Below are 21063 nucleotides of genomic sequence, written 5' to 3' on the forward strand. Positions count from 1 at the left end.
CTAACCTGAACTAGCCTGTCTGTTCAAGAAACTCAAAAGACCGCTCCAGGAACATCTTTTCGACTCGACTGAGGAGATAAAAGCCGAAACGAAGAAAGTATTGACAGTTATCCCGGAAAAAGACTCTTTGACTATTTCGAGGATTGGAAAAACGATGGCATAAGTGTATTGTGTCGGATGAGGAGCATTTGAAGGCGATGAAATTTATTTGAAAACATAAAGAAAGATTTTACATTTTATAAATAAATTCACCCTAATTTTTTTATCGCAGTAATGTGTTCAGTCCGGCTCATTTATTGGAATAAAGTTAATAAATACAATTTGTTGATTATTGTTTACTGTTGAGACCAATCGATGTAATTTCTTTAATGGACTTCGAAACACGGTAATCGATCTGAAAGTATCTATAAATAATGGACTTTTTTAACTTAAAGAAATAAACGTTTTTCTCTTTAAAATTCCTTCAATCACTATTATTTAATTTTAATCATACCGAAATAACCACTGTATTTCCAGAAGGATAACGTTCTTAATAATATTTAAACAACAGGCATATGCTCGCTGTTGTTCCATTAGTTGAGACACTTTAAATACCAATCAATTTTTGCGATGTTTTCATAACATTTAATAATTCAACCTTTATACTTTTAAGCCTCTAAAGCGGCAAGAATTTAGTGAAATTCTTTCCCATCCATAACTTTTAAATCAATAAAAACTTGTTTGTGTGAAGTTAAAGCGATTTTTCTCATACATACGTATATTGTATAAATCCACTTTAACCAGATCTTTAACAGTAAGTAATGCTGTTCAGAAATTTCCTAAGCATTGGAATCTGTAGTATCTAGAGATATCTGCAGCTTCGTTACGCATTCGTCAGACCCGGTGAGTCTGACATGGGATTCTGTAAGAACAAACGTCACCATCCAGTACGATTTATCACGATAATGCTAATTTTGGAGAACATTAATTTCTTGCTCGGCAAGCAGATGCCTCCTCATCAATATGTGGATCGCTCAAACTTTCCCCAATTTCGGAGATGAGTTCTGGATATCCACGACAGCTAGAGTCCTCGTGGTGAATTGGCATTGAGAACAAGATTTTTATCGTATTTAGCTACTGGCGATTTTTGCAGGATTTTTTTTTAACGAGGAAACGAGGTCGGATGTTCTGGTAACTGGACAGTCTGGAATCCACCGAAATGTCTACCCATTAAAAATCTCGGGATTCCTGTTGACTCAACCTGCAACGGCCCGGGACTGTCCCTGAGGGATACAAGCGAAGAGGCGTGTGTGATTTTGATTAGCTGGTAGCCCTCTTGTGCCTAATTGTTAGTTTCCTTTCTGTTTTGCTCCTATGAATTCTTTTTTTCCTGAAACTTCCATTTGGATTGTTTTATTTCTCTCCTTGTGTTTTGTGCCGTTATGTCATGAAAAATCAGATCTTTCATCTTTTTGGGCGGTTCGTTTCATCCGCCCTTTTGCCTTGACCATTGCGAAGATGGCTTCACTGCGGCGGTTTTGACTTGCTCTCTAGCATTCCGTTAATTAGAGATTCCAGAGTCAAGGCCTCTACGTAAGCGATCAGCTCGCCTTGTTGTTCCTGAAAAATCGAGCACTGAAAAGCGTCATGTTCTGCGGTGTCGGAGGCTCCGCAGTCAATGCAATTCGGGCCTGAGGCGTTTTTCCTATCCGGTACGAGAAGTTTCTAAAACTTTCATAACTGCTGAGAGCCTGTGTTAGGGCGTACTTTTTTGCAGGATCATAAATAATCCTCTGTCAGTATTCAAAGTGATACAATATGAGTTTGAAACTATGAAAAATGTAATTAACTTAAAATCATCTAACATGAATATTATTGAGGTTCTCTGTTAAATTGGAAAATTTCGCGTTTTGGGAAACATTCAAAATAGTAAATTAAATTCGTTAGAACTCAACCAAATTCTGAATCTCAAGATTCAGCTTATTACCTTTTTTCATGAGTTTTCTGAAATAGTAGAACCATTTCCGGATATTTCACCGCACAACTTTAACTGATATTTTCAGGATTTTCGTTCAGGAATATCAAATTTTCAAATGGAGAGGAATTCATTTATAATTTTAAAGTATTAATTCAGGTTATTTCTTAACTATTTTCCTTGATTTTCCTTCCCTCCTTCTCGACTTACTTCCATGAATTTTGTCTAATCTCTAATACGGCGAAATACCGTTCTATTAACATTGAGGAATATTTAAATTTGATATAAATGATCTGAAATAAACGAAAATGATAAATTTTGTAATATTAGCCCTCACTGTGCACCTGTGTTGAGTTGAGAAATTACGAGGTTTCCGTTCCACACTGGGGTTATATAGGGTGGGATGGGGTGGCATACATATATCTCTCCCGGGTAGCTGTAAGTGCATGTACAATTGCCACATAAATTTAAATTTTCTTCTTAACTTCTGGAAATCAATTAATTATTTAATCGCTACATGCTATAGATGAATGGCATTAGGTTTTGTTGAGTTTTACCTTCAACTTCCTTTCTGAATAGTTTCAAAGTTGACTCCTTCGACATCTTCCTCCGAGAAAGACGTCTATAAGAGCGTCATTCTTTGGATGATTTAAAAATTTCCGTAATTCAATCAAAAGGAATTTGTACAGGGTGTTTCCTAAGTATGGTACATAACTTCAGGAGCGTATTCTGCAGCTAAAATAAAGGTAATTTTGTTATATAAACTATATCCCAAAAATGCTTCGTTGCGGAAATACAGGGTGTGAAAGTTTCTTTAAAAAATTACAATTTTTTAAATATTTCCGAAACTACTTGAGACATTTTAATGAAATTTTGCAGGGTTTGAGAGTTAGCAACGGTGCGTATTTTACGCTAAAAACAGTAGCTGTTGTGTAACCAGTGGCGTGCGGGCAGAATAATTGCTGAATATTTTAAAGAAAAAATCTGGTACGCCACTGTTCTTTTCCAATATTTTGTTCCTTTTTTTAATTATATGTTTGATTTGGAAGAAAAAAGGTTTCTTGACTTTTTTTCGTAGGACGCACCGTTTTCGAGTAAATAAATAAAAAACATTGTAGCTAAATTTTTTCATTCTTTTTTATTATTCTTAAGAGAAGAAATACTTGTATGAAGATATGAATTTTTTTGTTGTGTACTCGCTTGTTTGGTAGCGAAATTGTCGACATTTTACTAGTCACCAACACCGTTTATTTATCTGTGCGTGAGACATTAAAATTTGAAAATGAACAATTTTCACACCCTGTATTTCCGCAACGAAGCATTTTTGGGATATAGTTTATATAACAAAATTACCTATATTTTAGCCCCCGAAGTTATATACCGTACTTAGGAAACACCCTGTATATACTACAAGTTTAAAGTCTAAATAAATATAAATAAAGGTAGGGTCAAATTGGCGAGAGGAATTGAATGTTCAAGTAGAAATAAAAAGAGGGTGTTGGACAACTCGGCAACGCGTGTTTCTACTTATTGGCTTCATCCGGTATAGGCGCGTATAAAATAAATACAGTAGACTCGCGATAGTGCGAACCAGAGAAAACCGTGCTTGTTCACGTTAACGATTTATTTACGTTATCGAAAGTTGTATGTAAAAGGTAATAATCATTTGTAAATATTAACATAAACATAAAGAACTTATTAAACCAAACAATACAGTGAAACACAACAGTGAAAATAAAAATACTAACACAAGAAAATTTACTTTTTGTTAAAAAAATCAGTAATTTTTTCTTGTTTCTGAGGATTTTTTATTTTTTGGACGATGGCGTTGTGCCTCAATTTTTTTTATAACAAGTAGATCGATAAAGTCAACGTCACTCTTTTCTGCCCACTGAGTGACTACATTTAAAGCCCTTATGCACTATCCAATTAAATTTTATTGCCCAGCACAGGGTTTTGTTCCGCCTCTCCATTACTTGGACATTTTTCAATATCGTCATGTGTAAATTCATTATCGCATTCATTCCACTCCAACACATTACATTCTTCAAATTCTCCCTTTATATAAAAATCAATTTTAGAACCAGGAGGAGCTATCTGTGGTGCCACTGTCCGTAAAAGTTCAAAAGCTTTGGATACTGAATTTTCGTTATCCCATTGGCGTTCTAATATTGCGAGTGGGATATTTTCGACTTTATCATCAGATAAGTTTGAAAGAACTCCATTTAAAATATTCTTCTAACACGTTTTAACAGTTTCTGGATTAACGTGATTCCAAGCTGCCATTAAGTTGAGAACTGCGTTTTTAACAGTCAACTTCTTTAAAGCGTCGTCAACATTCATGTGTTTTTCTGTTACAGTAGAGTGAAGACTGTTCCTGTAGTATAATTTCGTTGATCCAATAACGTTTTGGTCCATTGGTTCCATAAAAGATGTGACGTTAAGGGGAAGATACAATGCTTGAATGAACCCATCGTGGTTTTTTAATTCATTTTTGAGTGGATGAAATGACACGTTACTCAGTAAAAGTAGAGCTTTTCTAGGGAGAACTTTATCCCTTAGAAACAGCTTAATCTATAAGTACATATGTGAGTAATTTTATGTAATCAAAATGAATTGGAAATGGTATCTAAAACGGAAATAGTTAAACTACATCTGAGATAAAAACGAACAGTTAAACCAATATTTGAAAGTGGTAGCAGTCATCCAAGCCCATATTGAATGCTCATAATCGACAGAACAATTGGAATTTTTAATTGATCTAGGTTTGCCAGCTTTACCAATAACCAATGGTTTGGTTGGACCAATTTCATAGGTCCGAATAACATTACAGCATGCCAAAAACATTATTCGCTGCTTTTCGGTTTTTCTTCCAGCAGCAGTTTTTTCTGCCCCCCAAGACAAATGTGTTGTCCGGTAACAACTTCCAATGGAGCCCTGTTTCATCAACATTGTAAAGCTGCCCTACTAAAATGTCAAGCTCTTCTATTTTACTCTTTATTTTACTTTTAAATGGATCTACGTCTGTCTAAGTTCTCATCGAGAAAATAATTTTTCCAACGAAATTTCTAAAAAATGAATTCCAAAACGCTTTTTAAAACGATGTAACCATCCATCACTAGCTATAAATAATTCGTTATTCTCCCTGATTTGGGAATGAATTAACTTTGCTTTTTGCTTAATCATTTCACGACTCATAATAAAATGTTTCTTTCGCCGGCCAAGAAGCCACTTATACGATTTTTTTCCATTCTTGGGAAATCAGAACTTCTTAATGTTCTCCTTTTACCGGGTCCGAAATAGGTGTCTCTTGCTGATATAAAAATCATCTCTTTTTTCTGTTTCATCTTAGAACTTGTAGATTTAGCAGCACCATATTTTTTTGCCAAATATGTAATCGTTTGCCTGTAATTTAATTCTTGAATTACAAGGAATTTCTCATGAGGAGTAAGACACTTTGGTTTTTTAGACGACATTTTTACGTACAAATAACAAATAACTTTCACTGATAACGAACCGCCCTCAGAGGCTCAATGAACGAAATAAAGAGAAAACGTTTCTTTTTACACAGAAAATCCATATTTCTCTGTCGAGTATTTCCCCGACATTTTATCGGGAATATACTCAACGGCAAAATATTGATTTTCTAAGGTAAGGGCAGTTGTTTCCATAACTGAACATGCATTTATTCATATTATACGGCGGTCTATACAAGTTTTTACGTTACTCACGTTACGCGGATTTTCTGCTACGCATAGTTGACACTATCGCGAGCTACTGTACAGGGTGTCCCACCGGGAATCGCTATTAGACGTTTTGCAAAGGCTATGAATGGCAAAGTTACCAAAGTTTAGTGAGTTGGTAAGAGTCCTCATCTAAAATATTTTCAATGACGTCACACTTCCGGTTGTCCCGGAAGTCGACACTTGCTTATTTAAAATGGAACACTATATATACAGGGTGTAATATAAGTAGGGGTTTTCTTTTTAACACGACATGGACCTCAAAAAACTAAGCAATATTTTTATATAACGTTTTTTCGAAATCTCAAAATCAACCGAAATATGCGCCTATGAAAGTTTTAATAAGTACTATATCTTTAGCTACTACTCACTTCGGGACTGGCTGCAAAAGTTGTTCGAAATTGTTTCCATTGATTTCATTTGCACAAATTGTCGCTCGTCTGATTCACGATACTGTGCATGCTGTTAGAAGAGATGATTTTCTTCTAATTATTTCTCCAACAATTCTCAATTTTTCTAGTACTGGTAGCTGGATCGTTTTGAAAGATATCCAAAACACTCTCCTCAATGGGTACCATTTTAGGTAGCCTAGGTCTTCCAGCATGTCCACCATACATTGCCGTTAGGTTTCCTGCTTCACGAGCTCTTCCGACAAAATAAACACTCCCCATATATCAACAACATATCCACCAATTCATGATGCGAGTAATTATGGGCCATTGTCAATTTAATAGTATCAACAGTGATAGTTTATTAAAATAACACCTGGAGCTAAACTTCACGACTAATTTTTAAGCGGCATGGGTAAATTGCATAAAAACAGTAAACATTCAATGTTTTTTGCGTTTTTACAATAGCTGATAATTTGTTGTGAGACATTTTATTTCCTTTACATTAAATTTACTATTTTATGCAGGAATGGATTTAGATTTTATACAAAAATTTATTAAAACTCATCTGCGCATATTTCGTTTTTTTTGTTGAAATGTCGAAAAAACGTTATATAAAAATATTGCTTAGTTTTTTGAGGTCTATGTCGTGTTAAAAGGAAAACCCCTACTTATGTTACACCCTCTATTATTACATTTTTGGATTTTACACAATTTTAATACAAATTTATTAAAACGTTGGCTTTCTTAGAATGAATAGTTTTCAAGTATATGTAATTGAATGTTGAAACTGACAAATGCAGATATCTGCAGAACTGCAAGTTGGTGACAAACAAAAAGATATTTTGTAACCCTTTCTTGTCACAATACTCTAGAAGGTCCAGATTTTAATATGCTGCCAAGCTTTGTCTGCTATTTTCTATAGGGTGTCCACAAAAATAGAGCCAACCTGGACTTCAACAAATGATCAAAACGTAAAAAAAGAACGTTGAAAATGAAATTACGTCGAAAAACAAAAAATAACCTATATTCACATTTAATTATCTATAGCAAAGTTGTATAGTTTTTGCGTAATTTCGTTTTATAAATCGATGCAGGAATAATACATCCCTAAATCTAAACTGTGAATATGAATGCGAATACTTTTTAATAAATTTGAATACCTTTTTTTTAAGTGTGCTCGACTTATGTCACGTAACAATAGCATTTTGCTGGTATTTCTCTTTTCTATAGATGTCTATCATATTCGCATTATACCTATTTTTTCACTCAGTTTTAACAATTAAAATTGAACATAACATCAAAAAATGCAATAATATATAAGGTGTTCCGTTTTAAATAAACAAGTATCGACGTCCGGTACAACCGGAAGTGTGACATCATTAAAAGCATTTTAAATGAGGTCGCCCTAAGACTCTTACCAAACCACTAAATTTTCGTAACTTCGCTATTCATAATCTTCCTCAAATGTCTAATGGCGGTTGCCGATGGGACACCCTGTACACACATAAAAAAAAACTATGCATTTCCTAACTGATTATAGTGATCATTAAAAAGAAAACGTCAAGTACGCGTTGAAAAATCTGGGACTTGTCTTGGATAAATTCATCTGTTAAGCTATTGTCAATCACATGTTCGATGGTAAATCGCAAATGGCTTAATCAACGTCCTGCATTTACGACGCACCGCATGCTGCTAATTTTTTGTGATGATTTTTAATTATTATTATTCTCTCTCTATTAACTCTATTGTCTCTGGTGATTATCTCTCTGAAATAACAATGTAATGTTATACGCAGTGCATTTTCAAGTTTCTCAATTACCACCATAAACCCAAATGTATACACGATGCAAAAAGAACGAAATGCTAATATCTATTGCGTGATTTTTAAAGCATGCCTGAAGGGGTTTGTGCACGGCTAGATCCATTAATTTCCATTAACGCTGTGTATTCGCTCTTTAATTCTGTCCCCTCATTTGAGGCGATGTTTTTCCATTAGAGAGCCTTGCGCGAGCTTGACTCGATTTACCTTCTAAAATAGGATTTCAAGGCAAAAATGTTCTCCACTATGCTTTATTGAGAATATGCAAAAGGTCAAAGGATGATGTTCCTTATTCTATGCAAAGATCTCTTGTGCCTCTTACGAATACGGGACGGATTGATGTGTTTAACAGAGCGATAAAATAAGTCGTTCCTTATTTGGATGCAAGGCCGACACTGCATAGAAGAACTGTAACAACATAAATGGTATCGAGAGATTGCTTCAAGTGCCTACCTGATTTAATTACAAAATTTATTTATTTTTTTCTCATTGCTTATACAAACACCACATACTTCTTGCCGATAGCTTTCGTTTTCCGATCGCCTTGAATCGTGACGTGTAAACGTTCTCGAAAACTTCATTACAGACCATGTTCATTAATTCTTCAAATTTTCTTTACTTTTTTTTTCCTTTCCTACATTTTCGATAAATTTTCTGGATTTTCCATATATGTCATCCATTTGTATAACATTTTCGTTTTTTCCGATCTTAACATATTTTTTTAATTCCACAGTAGCACAGATTGCTCGATATTATCTCTTATTTTTCAACACTTTCTGGTATTCTCTTCCACTTCCACTCTTCTTCCCAAAAATGCAGTTTTGTAGTAAACTGCATTTTTCGGCTTACTTACACAAACATTTTTAACACACAAAATATTACAATACACAAACACAGGATTAAATTAACATGTATTAGGTTGTTCGGAAAGTAATTTCGTTTTTTCCCGACAGAGGATTTAATGGTATTTTTTTGCACTTAACCTCACACTTAAGCCATATAATTTTTATATGCTTTGAGAGCTCATATAACAAGGCTTGTGTGTGAAACATTTCAATTAATTCTACGCAGTAGTTTTTGGTTGGTGCCCTTTTAAATATGGAGAGCGATAAGCAGCATTTTCGACATATCCTACTGTTTTACTACAGAAAGGGTAAAAATGCTGTTCAAGCCAGAAAGAAATTGACCGATGTGTATGGAGAAGGTGTGTTGACAGTACGCCAGTGTCAGAACTGGTTCTCTAAATTTCGATCTGGCAATTTTGATGTCGAAGATGCACCACGTTCGGGAAGGCCGGTTGAAGCTGATAAAGACGCCATAAAGGCATTAGTTGATGCGAACCGTCGAATAACAACACGTGAGATCGGATTGAAGTTAAATTTATCGAATTCAACAGTTTATGACCACTTGAAAGGCCTGGGATTATCCTCGAAGCTCGATATATGGGTTCCCCATGTTCTCACAGAGAGAAATCTGTGTCGCCGCATTGACGTCTGCGATTCGCTTCTCAAACGTGACAAAAATGATCCGTTTTTGAAGCGCATCATTACTGGGGACGAAAAATGGGTTGTATACAACAACGTCAAACGCAAGAGGTCATGGAGCAAAAAAGATGAATCGACTCAAACCATTTCCAAAGCCGATATTCACCAAAAAAAGGTGATGCTGTCTGTTTGGTGGGATTTTAAAGGAATCGTTTTTTTTGAGCTTTTACCGGATAACACAACGATTAATTCGGAAGTCTACTGCCAGCAGCTGGACAAACTGAAGGATGCACTTCAACAGAAAAGACCCGAACTAATCAACAGAAAAGGTGTAGTGTTTCACCAAGACAACGCGAGACCTCACACAAGTTTGGTCACTCGCCAAAAGCTTTTACAGCTTGAATGGGACACAATGCCACACCCACCATATTCTCCAGACCTGGCACCATCGGATTATTATTTGTTCCGGTCACTCCAAAATTTTTTAGACGGTAAAACTTTCATCTCAAATGATGAGGTCAAAAACCACCTCGATCAGTTTTTTGCCAGCAAAGACAAAAAATTTTATGAGCGTGGAATTATGCTACTACCAGAAAGATGGCAAAAGGTGTTGGACCAGAACGGCCAATATATAATTTAATAAAGCATTTGTTTATTATACGAAAACTGTCATTCATTTTCACATAAAAAAACGAAATTACTTTCCGAACAACCTGATAGGATGATAATCAGTATGAGACAACCCCCCTTCTTTTCTACCCCCAATTTCTCTGCGGGGTAGTCCTCCCGTCCATTGTCTTGTCGAGATATTTATTTTCACATTTCCATTTTTTTGACCCCCTGATTACTACACTACATAACTTACCATTATATACAGCCTCCACTGCAGCTACCTCTAACTCCCCCAACTCTTCCTCCTCCTCAACAATCTCGTTGTCAATCAAGGAGTCCATCATCATTTCATCTCTGTTTTCGCACCTCTTCCCGTTTTCAATAATCATTATTCATTTAGTCTTTCATGTCTGAAGGTATGATAATGTTCACCACCTACGCACCTATTTAACAACTTGTTGACAAAATAACTATAAACACTACGCCTGGTTCGTTAAGTTTAAACCGCTTAACTAGAGCTTGCAATCATAACATCTATTTTGCAGGTTGTAATTTGAATGATTGAATGAATTAATGTACCGCAGTGAATTAAGACTGGTTTGATTTCAATTTAGTTTAGCTATTTTGGCTTTTGATTCTTGATCGAGGAAAAATATGTTTTTTTGCTAGTGACGTGGATGGTTTACTGAGAAATGCATTTTGAGCACGATTGAATCAGCTGGTATTCAAAGAAATACACATCGAACGTTGTATCAACTGATTAACTAAATATTTGAGTAAACGCAAATCGCACCTTACCTAGAGAACGACTTCTATCAGCGTCAGGAATTCTAAGAGTATTTTAAACGTAATTATTTGAGAATTTGTTTTTGAGATTTGTAATTTTTTCTTAATTTATTTTCTTGTAGGTCTATTATTGACCGTTCTCTTTCTTTTACGATAAAACATTGACATTAAACTTAATTGGAAAACACTTTCTCACACTTCCAATAGCGGTAATCTCTTATTCCTTGAACTGTCACGTAAGTGTCGAAATTGTTTTGTATTGAGTTAACATATTGAATGACAATTAAATGAATAAATAATAGGAATTCTTTGTCACTTACTTGCATAAGATCTGTGATATAATGCTTTGACGTTCATTTCGAACTACGCAAATTAATTAAAATAATACAGTCACGGACAAAACTCAGACAAAAATCAATTCAATATTTCCGACTATTTTTGCTTCGTGATATTTTAAAGCGACATTTGCGCCATTAGCAGTCGTAGATTATCAGATAACATTGAAAATGCCCATTAAACACCAACTTTTTTTGTTTAAGATCAAAGAATCGTACATAAAGCAAAAAAGCCAAAAATCGCAAAATCACAGTTTCGTAACAAAAAACGTTTAAAAATTAGTAGCTCCGCTACCTTTGATGTCAGCTTCCATTCCCCAACGCGTTCCTGTTATTAAATTTTTAAATCCTTCATAAGGAATGCTTCCCCACTCTTCCAGTAAACAGCATCGCAATTCCTTTAATAAATGTGATTGCCGTACTCTCAACCGTCTTCCAACCACATATAGTCTATTGGATTCATGTCAGGACTTCTTGCGGGCCTATCTATAGTTTCAATTTGATCTTCATGCAGATACTCTTGAAGAACTCCAGCGACATGAGGTCATAAATGAGGCGAAAGGAATCATAAGAGGTTCCAGGATGTACCTAGTAATATACCTGGCAGCAATTAGAGAACATCGATCACCGGTAGTTTCGTAGGGGCATTTAGATTGATGCCACCTTAAATCATCACGGAACCTCCACCAAAATTTATTCTTGATGAAAAATTGCAGACTGCAAAACCGTTCGCCTGGTTTCCTCCATACCATTTTACGTGCATCTAGAAATCTTAAGTAAAACCTAGATTAATCCGAGAATAATACGCGCGTCCAATCGGCATTAGTCTGATTTAGATGTTCTTGAGTAAATCTTAATCTCTGAACACGGTGTTCTCAGGGCAGCAGTAGTCCAGCAGCTGGGGGGTGAAATGCCAATCCATACTCATTAAGCGTTCTTCTTACTGCATGCTCAGAAACTTGAACGTTTCTGAAGTTTTGTAAAAAAAATGAAATTAGGACTAGTAGAGTGCCAATCTGGAAAAGCTTGTAACCATAAAAACGGTCATCTCTTGAAAAAATTGAGCTCGGACGTTCTTGTCCTGTCTTACGGGCATAACTGCCAGTCTCTTGGTAGCGATCCACCACTCTTGACACCACTGATTGCGAACGCTGTAGTCTATTTGCACTTCCTCTTTGGTTAAACCCTTCTTCTATCAAAGCTGTCTCTTTAATTGCTTCCTCATCACTTAACTGTCTTCTCTGCCCCATGATACAGTAATAAAATGTTTGTGAAAACTGCCACAATACCCGGCTACTAGGAGAAGTAAAGCCCATATTTTTTTAAATAAAAGAATTCGTTATTACTCGAAATGCAAATAAACAGCAATATGTTTTCGTGTTAAAATATTTTTTTTATTTCATTTTAAAAACGAAAACAATGTTTAACAATTATTTTTAATTTTCTCGATCATTGTTGCAAACAACAATATGACTTTTTTCGGTTTCCAATATCGCAGAGGAAAAAATGGAAGTATCAAAGTGATCCTTTAAATTTGTCCACGAGTGTACATTAGGACCAAATTTAGAAGTAGACTCTTTATTGTACTCTAAATATAGACCTCCATGTCGAGTTACCGCAATTTATCGTCTTGGTATTGATTGTTTAATGAATTAGAATTATTTTTTAAAATCCATATAATTATATTAATGTGAAAGAGAGTGGATCACTTTAATAACTCAAATTAATAAGGCTGGTTCAATTTATTAATGAAATGCTAAATTTATAAATTTAACCGTTTACACTGTTGCTAGTAGATATACGCGGTTCGGTATAATACGAAGTATGGTTGGTTGTAACTTAAAAAAAAAAAACTTTAAAGATACGTGCTTACAAATTTTCGTCTTGGTATTACTGTCAGTATTAAGAACCTACAAGGATTACTGACAAAATAAAATAATCCTAAAAATTATATGGAAAATTATGAGGCTCAAGTGGTATGATGCGTCCCAAACGGTCATTTAAATTTAAAGAAAATGAAAAAAAAGACAAAGCTTTTTATATAAAAATTATACCGTAGGAATACTAGAAATGGATCAGAAGATATATTATATGATCCCAAAGAAAATCAGTAAAACTTAACATTTAAGAACTAATTTGCAGGCTGCTCTGCGAGAATTCCAATTTTGCAGAAACCGTTGAGACGAATACGCCCTTCTAGACAATGAGCCCTTCTAGGCAATGAGTCAGAAATTATATGATAACGAAAGAAAAAAAGGAAAATTGGACATCTCCAAGTTGAACATTTGCAGATTGCTTTGTAGGGACGTTAAAGGAGTGTATAGGAGAAGTAGAAAGAGAAGATGTCACAACACATTTCTATATGAACAACCTGAAAGACACTGAGGTATAAAGCGCACCCATTTGAACGATTGCTTACTTTACCACCTTTTCGGCATGTGAAGGTTGCCAAATTATCATTTTCAGCACAGCGATATCCACTTCAATTACATTGAGGATTGATCGAATTTTAGCTGCCTCACCGGTTAAAAATACATAATTTATTATACCAGGTATATTATAACATCCGCAGACATATTTGGTAAAATATACACATAACAGCGATTACGTCACAATAAAATTGATTGATGAGAAATATCGGGGGCCGGTTTTGAACAGGTGTCCGATGATGCCGGTCCATATATCATGATTTATTTAATAAAGGTTGTCTTTGGCAATATTATGAAGTAGAGCCCCTAGACCATCACGTGACACTATTATACCAAGAAAATTTAATTCTCTACATCCCTTTCATTCCGTTGCCATAGATGGTATTGGTAAAGAAAGTATTTAAAAAAACTGAATGCTCGGGTAAAGGTAGTGAAGAATGCATTAGACATACTCGAAGGCATTTTTCCCATAGCAGGTGTTGTTCATTTAAGGCAGATTCACATATAAATCACTAAAGGTTTTTCCGATTGAAAAAAGACGACAAATATGGACAGCTACAGGTCAGCAAACAGCTTTTTCCACCGAACTTTTCCCATCGATCTTTCAACGTTTTTGTGACTGCCAAAGAAAGACATTCTATTTTTCTGTCCTGAGTTTCCATCATAAGAATGATGAGTATGCAGCCTACGCATTTATCTACGATTACGGTTTATTTACAGTGATAAGCTCATGTTTATTGCAGAATAATCGTTTTGTTGTTTCGTTTTGCATTTTCAAGTCGTTTGGTGCGGGATAAATGGTATTAGAGATTTTTTTACTATCACACATGAACATTGTGGAGTCTTGGATCTTAAATACGAGCAAATGCACTAAGATTAATTACAAATCCGCCACATAATCCATCCAACCGTTTATTATACGAACGCACACACATGACAAGAATAACTCAAACATTGCCACAAATTCAGGTAAAATACAACGGCAATTCTAACAACTGGACCATTCCAAACCCTTTATCTTACAAGACCAACAAGACAATCCCGCTTCCTTTTTTCTTAAATCCCTTAACTAACCCAAATCTTTTTTCTTTTTATTCTATGAATAATACATAACATATAAACCTAACTGCTTTTCGAAAATTTCAGAAAAAATAGTTCCAGCTTTTACGCAGAATATTTTTCCACGCGTGTAGTTTTTGAGGCAAAGTATTGAATTTCAACTTGAGATTGAGGGGCTCTAAGGAATCCTGAAGGATTTCGTTAGATTCATTCAGATTCTTAAATTATGGAAATTTTAGAGCTTCTTTTATCTACAGATTTTCGACAAGCTTACGAGAATCCTTGGAATGTTGTCGGTTCATTTGGAAAAAAATTGAGAATTCCCAAAGGTTTTTAGATATTCTTTTTCGTATCAATTTATTGTAGATCAAAATTTGAAGAATTATTATAATTTTCAGGAAATCGTTAAAATTTTTAAGGCGCATGTAGAGATATTTTAGCCCTTTTTAAAAAAAGTTCGGAATTTTTTAGATACCTGAGTGGGCTTAATAGATGGTTAATATAGATTTCTTTTAGCTCGGGATACGTTGGAAACTGCGATTCAAGGGACACTCATTTTAGAATCAACATACATATAAGGTTTATCTTAATTTACTTATGTCCAAAAGTTTAATAACCAAAATACAATCTTAAAGTTTAAAATTATTTTTATAGTTTTAATATAATTCTTAGAAAAAAACTATGATCCAATTTTAGTTCTGAGGATATCGTCGTATCCCTTATTGAATTACTTTTCATTTAATATGCTACAATAGACACCTTTCCATTTGGAAATAAAAAGTTAGCAAGGGTAGCTGGATAGGAATGAAAAATTTGAACATTTAAAATGATGCATTAAATGCCTTTTAAAAAATAAAATTATGCATGTTCAAACATTTTAAAAAAATATCAGATTTATAAAAGTTATAAACGTGTTGCAATTCTTTTTACAAGCGCTATATATAAATAATTTAAATGAAAGAATTTGTCCTTGTTATTTTCGAAATATGTATATGTATTTGCTATTTATTTATTCGGAGCAATGTTCAATTTGTCATTTTTAAAATGCAGACAAGAGACCCTTAACAAAATGTAATGCTTTTAAACGCCATTCTTAATAAGAAGGTGCATTTAAGAATGATGAATTGAAGGTACACTGAATAATTAAAATGTAAATAAGCACGTATCTCGAAAATGTATTGTCGGAGTAACAATGATGAACTATGAGGTACTCTCCTACCTAGAACGGTTGGGAGAGCAATTTTTTTTCCTCACTATATTCATACCGTTTAGCCTAAGAAAATTATAAGCTTCAAAACTAAAGAAAAATCCCGCCCACTAACTACTTTTGTTGTTAATCTACGTGGTTTGAATAATATTCGAATTCCTTAACCGAAAAACTCAACTAAGTCTGAAGTACTATATTTCGGTTATTATCGATTTTTGGACATAGGCAAATTAGACTAGTTCTTAATATTTCACAACTATTTTATTTATATTCTCTAAGGAATTCTCAGAATCTAAAACGAATTTCTTTCTTTGATAATTTTTTCGCTTTTTCAAATTTCAAATTATCCAAATCCATTGTTCTATATCTCTAATTTTGTCAAATAAAGTGTGAAATAAGTTTTTTAATGGAGACTGGCGACTAAATTGGTTTAGTTTCATAATTAGTTACATAACTGAAGCATGTGCCGTCATTTAACGAATGAAACCATCTTCAACATTAGTCTAGAACTACTAGGACCCAGATTGAATATGCTCAAGTTTATGTCAAGTTCTTGTTATTTCCTAATCTTTCAGCAAAATTAGAAAAAATAATTTTCTTAGGAAATGTATTTTTATGTAGCTCATCTCATATTGTGGAACCTTGTTTCGCTCCTCCTACAAAATCTCACTCGCTACATAAAATTATGCATTTAAAAGTTAAATTGAAACGTACAATAATGTTATCAACATATTCAACCAATAAATGTTATGAAAACCTTCAAAATCAATTACTCGAAAAAAATATAACCAATGGATGTTTTAAGACAAGGATTTTTTACGAATTTTCGCGGATCGTGAAAACTAAAATAGAAATTACCAACCACAAAAATTCTTCACAACCTACAAAAGTGGTCTCCGAACACCCTGTAAGTTTCATTTAACGATACTCGTAAAGCTACTTTTATATTATCTATTTTCTTATATAAGATATTAAACAATTTGCACAACTCGTCAAATTTTCTGTATTTTACTGTAAATTTTTCCGCAATTTGACGAAAAACTTAAACAAAAATTTCACAAGAAGTAGACAAGAAAGAAACAAATAGAAGGTACCCTATTTGGAAAATTTTTACAATTCATATATTCGTTTTAAAAAAATATCGCTATGGATTTCTAATTCCTTCAAAATTCAGTAAACTTACTCAAAACATCTGTGAAAAAACCTAAACTCGGATTCTTAATGTTAACCTGGCACGACCAAAATTGTTACTTCATAATTGCACCAAAATTATTTAACTCTTCTTGCGCATGGATCTGGGCAGAAAGAACACTAAAAGATTATATAAATTAATATTTTAGTCATTAAGCTATTGAAATATTAATTTTATACTATTTATTTACATCAGCGCACAGGGTCAAGTCATGGACAAACAACAAAAAATTAATGTTATGTTATTTGACCAGAGCATGACTTGAGCGATAATATGAATTGTCATTAATAGGGGAGGTTTAGTTTCAATCAATCAAGAGATCAATGATTATCTTGTCAATAGAAAATAGAAAAGATGAGTTTGCTTTAAGGCAACATGTGGCAGATCCAGAAAAAAGGAGATGCTCCGAATAACCGATGACGAATCTCGAACATTTCGTCCTCAATTATGGGGAAGATAGGAGAAATTTAGAGCTTTTGAACTGATATAAAATCAATGGCATTTTCTTTCAAGAACAGTCAACCAAATAACAATTTTACAGTTTAACACTTCTTGATATAGAGGAATAAAGCTCCTACAATTATTTGGGACTATAGTCTGCAAGATTCAAGACGCAATGATCTCTAGGATTCAGAATATTCCAGTCTGCCATTCCTTAATGCTGGAGGAATTATCTGATTGGACCTTAATAGCCTGGGGAATCAAAGAACAAAAGCCGAAACTTCTTGCCAACTTTGAAGTTAATTCCGGTCCAAAACTTCAGGTTGCTTTTTGCTTTATTGGGCATCAAATTTGGCCAAATGTGTTCCTTTCTCTTTTACGACAGCACGAGCAAATTGTATTAAAACGTCTTAAGAATTTTCACACTTTCTGCTTTTCTTTCTATGTCTTTCTAACTTATTGATCCGTATAATGTTTTATTGTTTATGATTGGACTAAATGTTTAATTTCCTAAAATGTACAATGATTAGGGGTGAAACTAGCATTGTTTTTACAGTTCTGCCCTCCCTTTCTAGAAAAAGAGACCTAATCCATGGAGGAAATTGCATCACCATGACACATGACATACTTTTGACGACAAAGTGACGTCATAGAAGTACTAACGTATCCATTCCGTTCGAAAAATGGGACCAATTTTAATTGAATAGATCATTTCATTGCTACGTGCCTTTCTTTCACGTCATTGATCCAGATTGATCTTTTTTGCATTATACGCTTTTTTATTCATTTCAGTGCTTTCAAGATCTATATGTCCTGATGTGAATTTCACCTTTCGAGTTCTCAATTTGTTTAATTTTAAGTCGGTACCATTTCTCTTCAGCTGTTGCATATTGGTGCCTATCTTCATCATTTGGACCCGAGCAGAGTGTTCTCACCAAAGCTATTGAAGATTTCAATTAAGCACTTGGTTTTATAATACAATATAAACACTTTTATGTATGGGAATGAAAATCTGTTATAAAATTCTCCACATTAGTTAAAATAGATAAAATAAAGCGGCAAATGATCTTTCTGATGAGAGCCACATTGAATTTGAAAATGTTTCAACCAATTTCGTTTTTAAGTTTTCAACAATGAATAGTGCGATTTTAAGCATTATTCGTTCTTTCATGAAAAAGTAAAGCATCTTTGAAGTTTGCTATGAAGACTATGCAAAAAAACTAGGAAGTTGAAATGTGATGTATGGATTGCTTTAGACATCTCTATCCTGGATTCCCTGTATATTTTCAAGGTTATACGTCGCTCACATAAATGACAATTTAAATAACATTTCTGCATATTCAGAAAGGATTTAATGAAATATTTGGAGCATCAACCTTAGACAATAACGGGAATTTAGGTCGTAAACGTTTATCTGAATAATGATCATAGCACGACGTACACAATACGTAATCAGCAGCCATTGTTTGTTGTTACTGCTGCCACTGATAGGTAAAGCTTAGTTTGATTAATTATATTTTTCCAAACACCGCAAGTTTAGTTGTAAGAATTTGCATATGAATATTCCAAAACGTCTTTTGTTTAATCGTGGCACAATATGCGGTTAAAGCGGGAATCAAAATTGGTTCGATTAGTGAGGAAGAAGATGAGTTGAAACACTGAAAATCAAAAGAAATTCTTGCTGGGCAGATGACCCAGCAAGAATTTTTGCCCATTTTTAACGTAAGCACACGTCACTTTTTTATAGTGTCATCGAAATGTTTAGCGCACACGCGCCGTAAAACGTTATTTTCAACTCGCAAATGCACGCGGTAAAACCAATTTACCGCACGCCCGTAGGAAAAATAAATGGGGGCCTCACCAAAAAACATCTATCACCCTGGAGATTATCAGCATCAGCTGGGTCCCTTGCTGGAACGTAATACCGGTGCACGTACTTTATATTAAGGATAAAGGAAATTCTGTTATTTCTAAATCGTGCAATATGCATTTCGACCATTGGCGTTAGGTTGCGTCTCAGCCTAATCAATAGATCTTGGTTTCCTATATTATGAATTCTCACGCATAACTTAATTGTTACCAAAAATTGGTATTAGTTTCTGAAATCTGATTCATTCCCAATTCGACTTAAAATTTTCTTCGAACAACTTAATCATCAACAATTAAATTGAAAATATTAATTTAGATCATAAAAATTTAATAAAACAGAGCCAAAACACAAAATTGCAGAGATATTAAGAGTTATTGCAATAAGAACATTCAAAGCTGCTTGCAAGATGAATTCTACCTTTTCTTCTTTGAATTTCCACAGACGACGGAAAGTTCACGTTTCACCTCGTTGTAAGAGCATTATATTCGAATCCCCAAATTTGCATCTCTTGAAATACTCATTACATAGCAGAGAATAGAAGATTTCTCGACTCAAACACGTCCGTTCCTTGTCAGCCCCGGACTCACTTTACATTTTTAATGAAAATTGCAAGCTTCCTGATTCATGTTTCAGGACAATTTATTATCCCAACTTTAAATGTATAGTAAGTATTTTCCTTTCGTGTAATGCAGCAACTAATGAAATTTCGTTGCAACATGCACGAGATTTCACAGTTTGCCAAATTGAGGTGGGCTTGCTTTAAGATTTATATTCGTAGGAAATTGCGAAAATTGTTCGTAATTTATAGTTTATTATAAGTTTAGCTCCTAATAGATTTGACGGATAGAACTCACATTTGCCAAACTTTTGTATATGTTTACTGCAAATTTACACTTCTTCCACCTTCAATTATAAACGTGAAACACCGCTAGTATACACACTACTGTAATATCTAGAAGCAAATTTCAAAAAAGACTAGAAATTAAAAAAATGTATCTGCTATGGAAATGGTATGGTTTTTACCGAGCTTTACAAGTGTAAAGTACATACAAGGACAGGCGATTTAAATTCATGGCATTTTAATATCCTCTTCGACGTTCTTATCTTTGTCGCTTTCTGTGCCTTGTTTGGACCATTGCGCCTTTTCTCACATAAGTTTAAGACAAATTAGCATTTTCCAATTAGAGTTTACACTTTTTAACACTTCTCGGTTATTTTTTGTTGGGACCAAACAATATTAATTAGCACACTCTTTTTGAAAATGAGTAAATAATTATCTGTATGTTTGAGAAAACTGCCGTAATTGAAGTGACAAAAAACTAAATCATAAACATTGACTTTGAAATTGCATTAAATTAAATTTCTCAGGATTGGCCTTGGAAGAAAATAAGTTGACCTAAATCAGAGTTCCGGTAAAACGTTCCTGTAAATACCTCTGATGTGTCTTTTTTTAGAAAAGGTATAAATAATTTGTAGGCAAACCCTTTAGATAGTACTTATTATTTAATACATATTTCATAATTCAAGATAAAAACACGCAACTACTACTTTATTATGACAGATCAATAAGGATCAACTTTATCAGTGTTATTGATGTCACTTTAAGCACCATACTAGCAGTAAAATAGTGCGTTAATCTCTGCTTTATAATCTAACTCCACTGATCTTCTAGGTACATAAATAATGTATGAAATCATTGAATTTTCAACGGCAAAGCAATTAACTAGTAATTACAAAAGA

The 21063-nt window shown here is 34.0% G+C and overlaps 1 protein-coding gene across 5 annotated transcripts in view; it reads right to left on the reverse strand.

The window, feature by feature from the left end:
* Pde8 (phosphodiesterase 8) overlaps positions 1–21063 on the reverse strand; it is a 145984-nt gene that overhangs the window by 91513 nt on the left and 33408 nt on the right. For 2 of the 5 annotated variants that reach the window (XM_066403533.1, XM_066403530.1), the window contains exon 2: positions 10258–10447. The exons of 1 other annotated variant lie outside the window; for it this stretch is intronic. In XM_066403533.1, coding sequence (XP_066259630.1) covers positions 10258–10393 — 136 coding nt within the window. In that variant the 5' untranslated portion in view covers positions 10394–10447. Of the gene's footprint in view, positions 1–10257; positions 10646–21063 lie in introns of those variants that run through there. 2 more of the 5 variants (XM_066403531.1, XM_066403532.1) reach the window with 2 other exon arrangements.

The sequence above is a fragment of the Euwallacea similis genome, chromosome 29 (genome assembly GCF_039881205.1).
Source record: "Euwallacea similis isolate ESF13 chromosome 29, ESF131.1, whole genome shotgun sequence".
NCBI classification, from domain to species: domain Eukaryota; kingdom Metazoa; phylum Arthropoda; class Insecta; order Coleoptera; family Curculionidae; genus Euwallacea; species Euwallacea similis.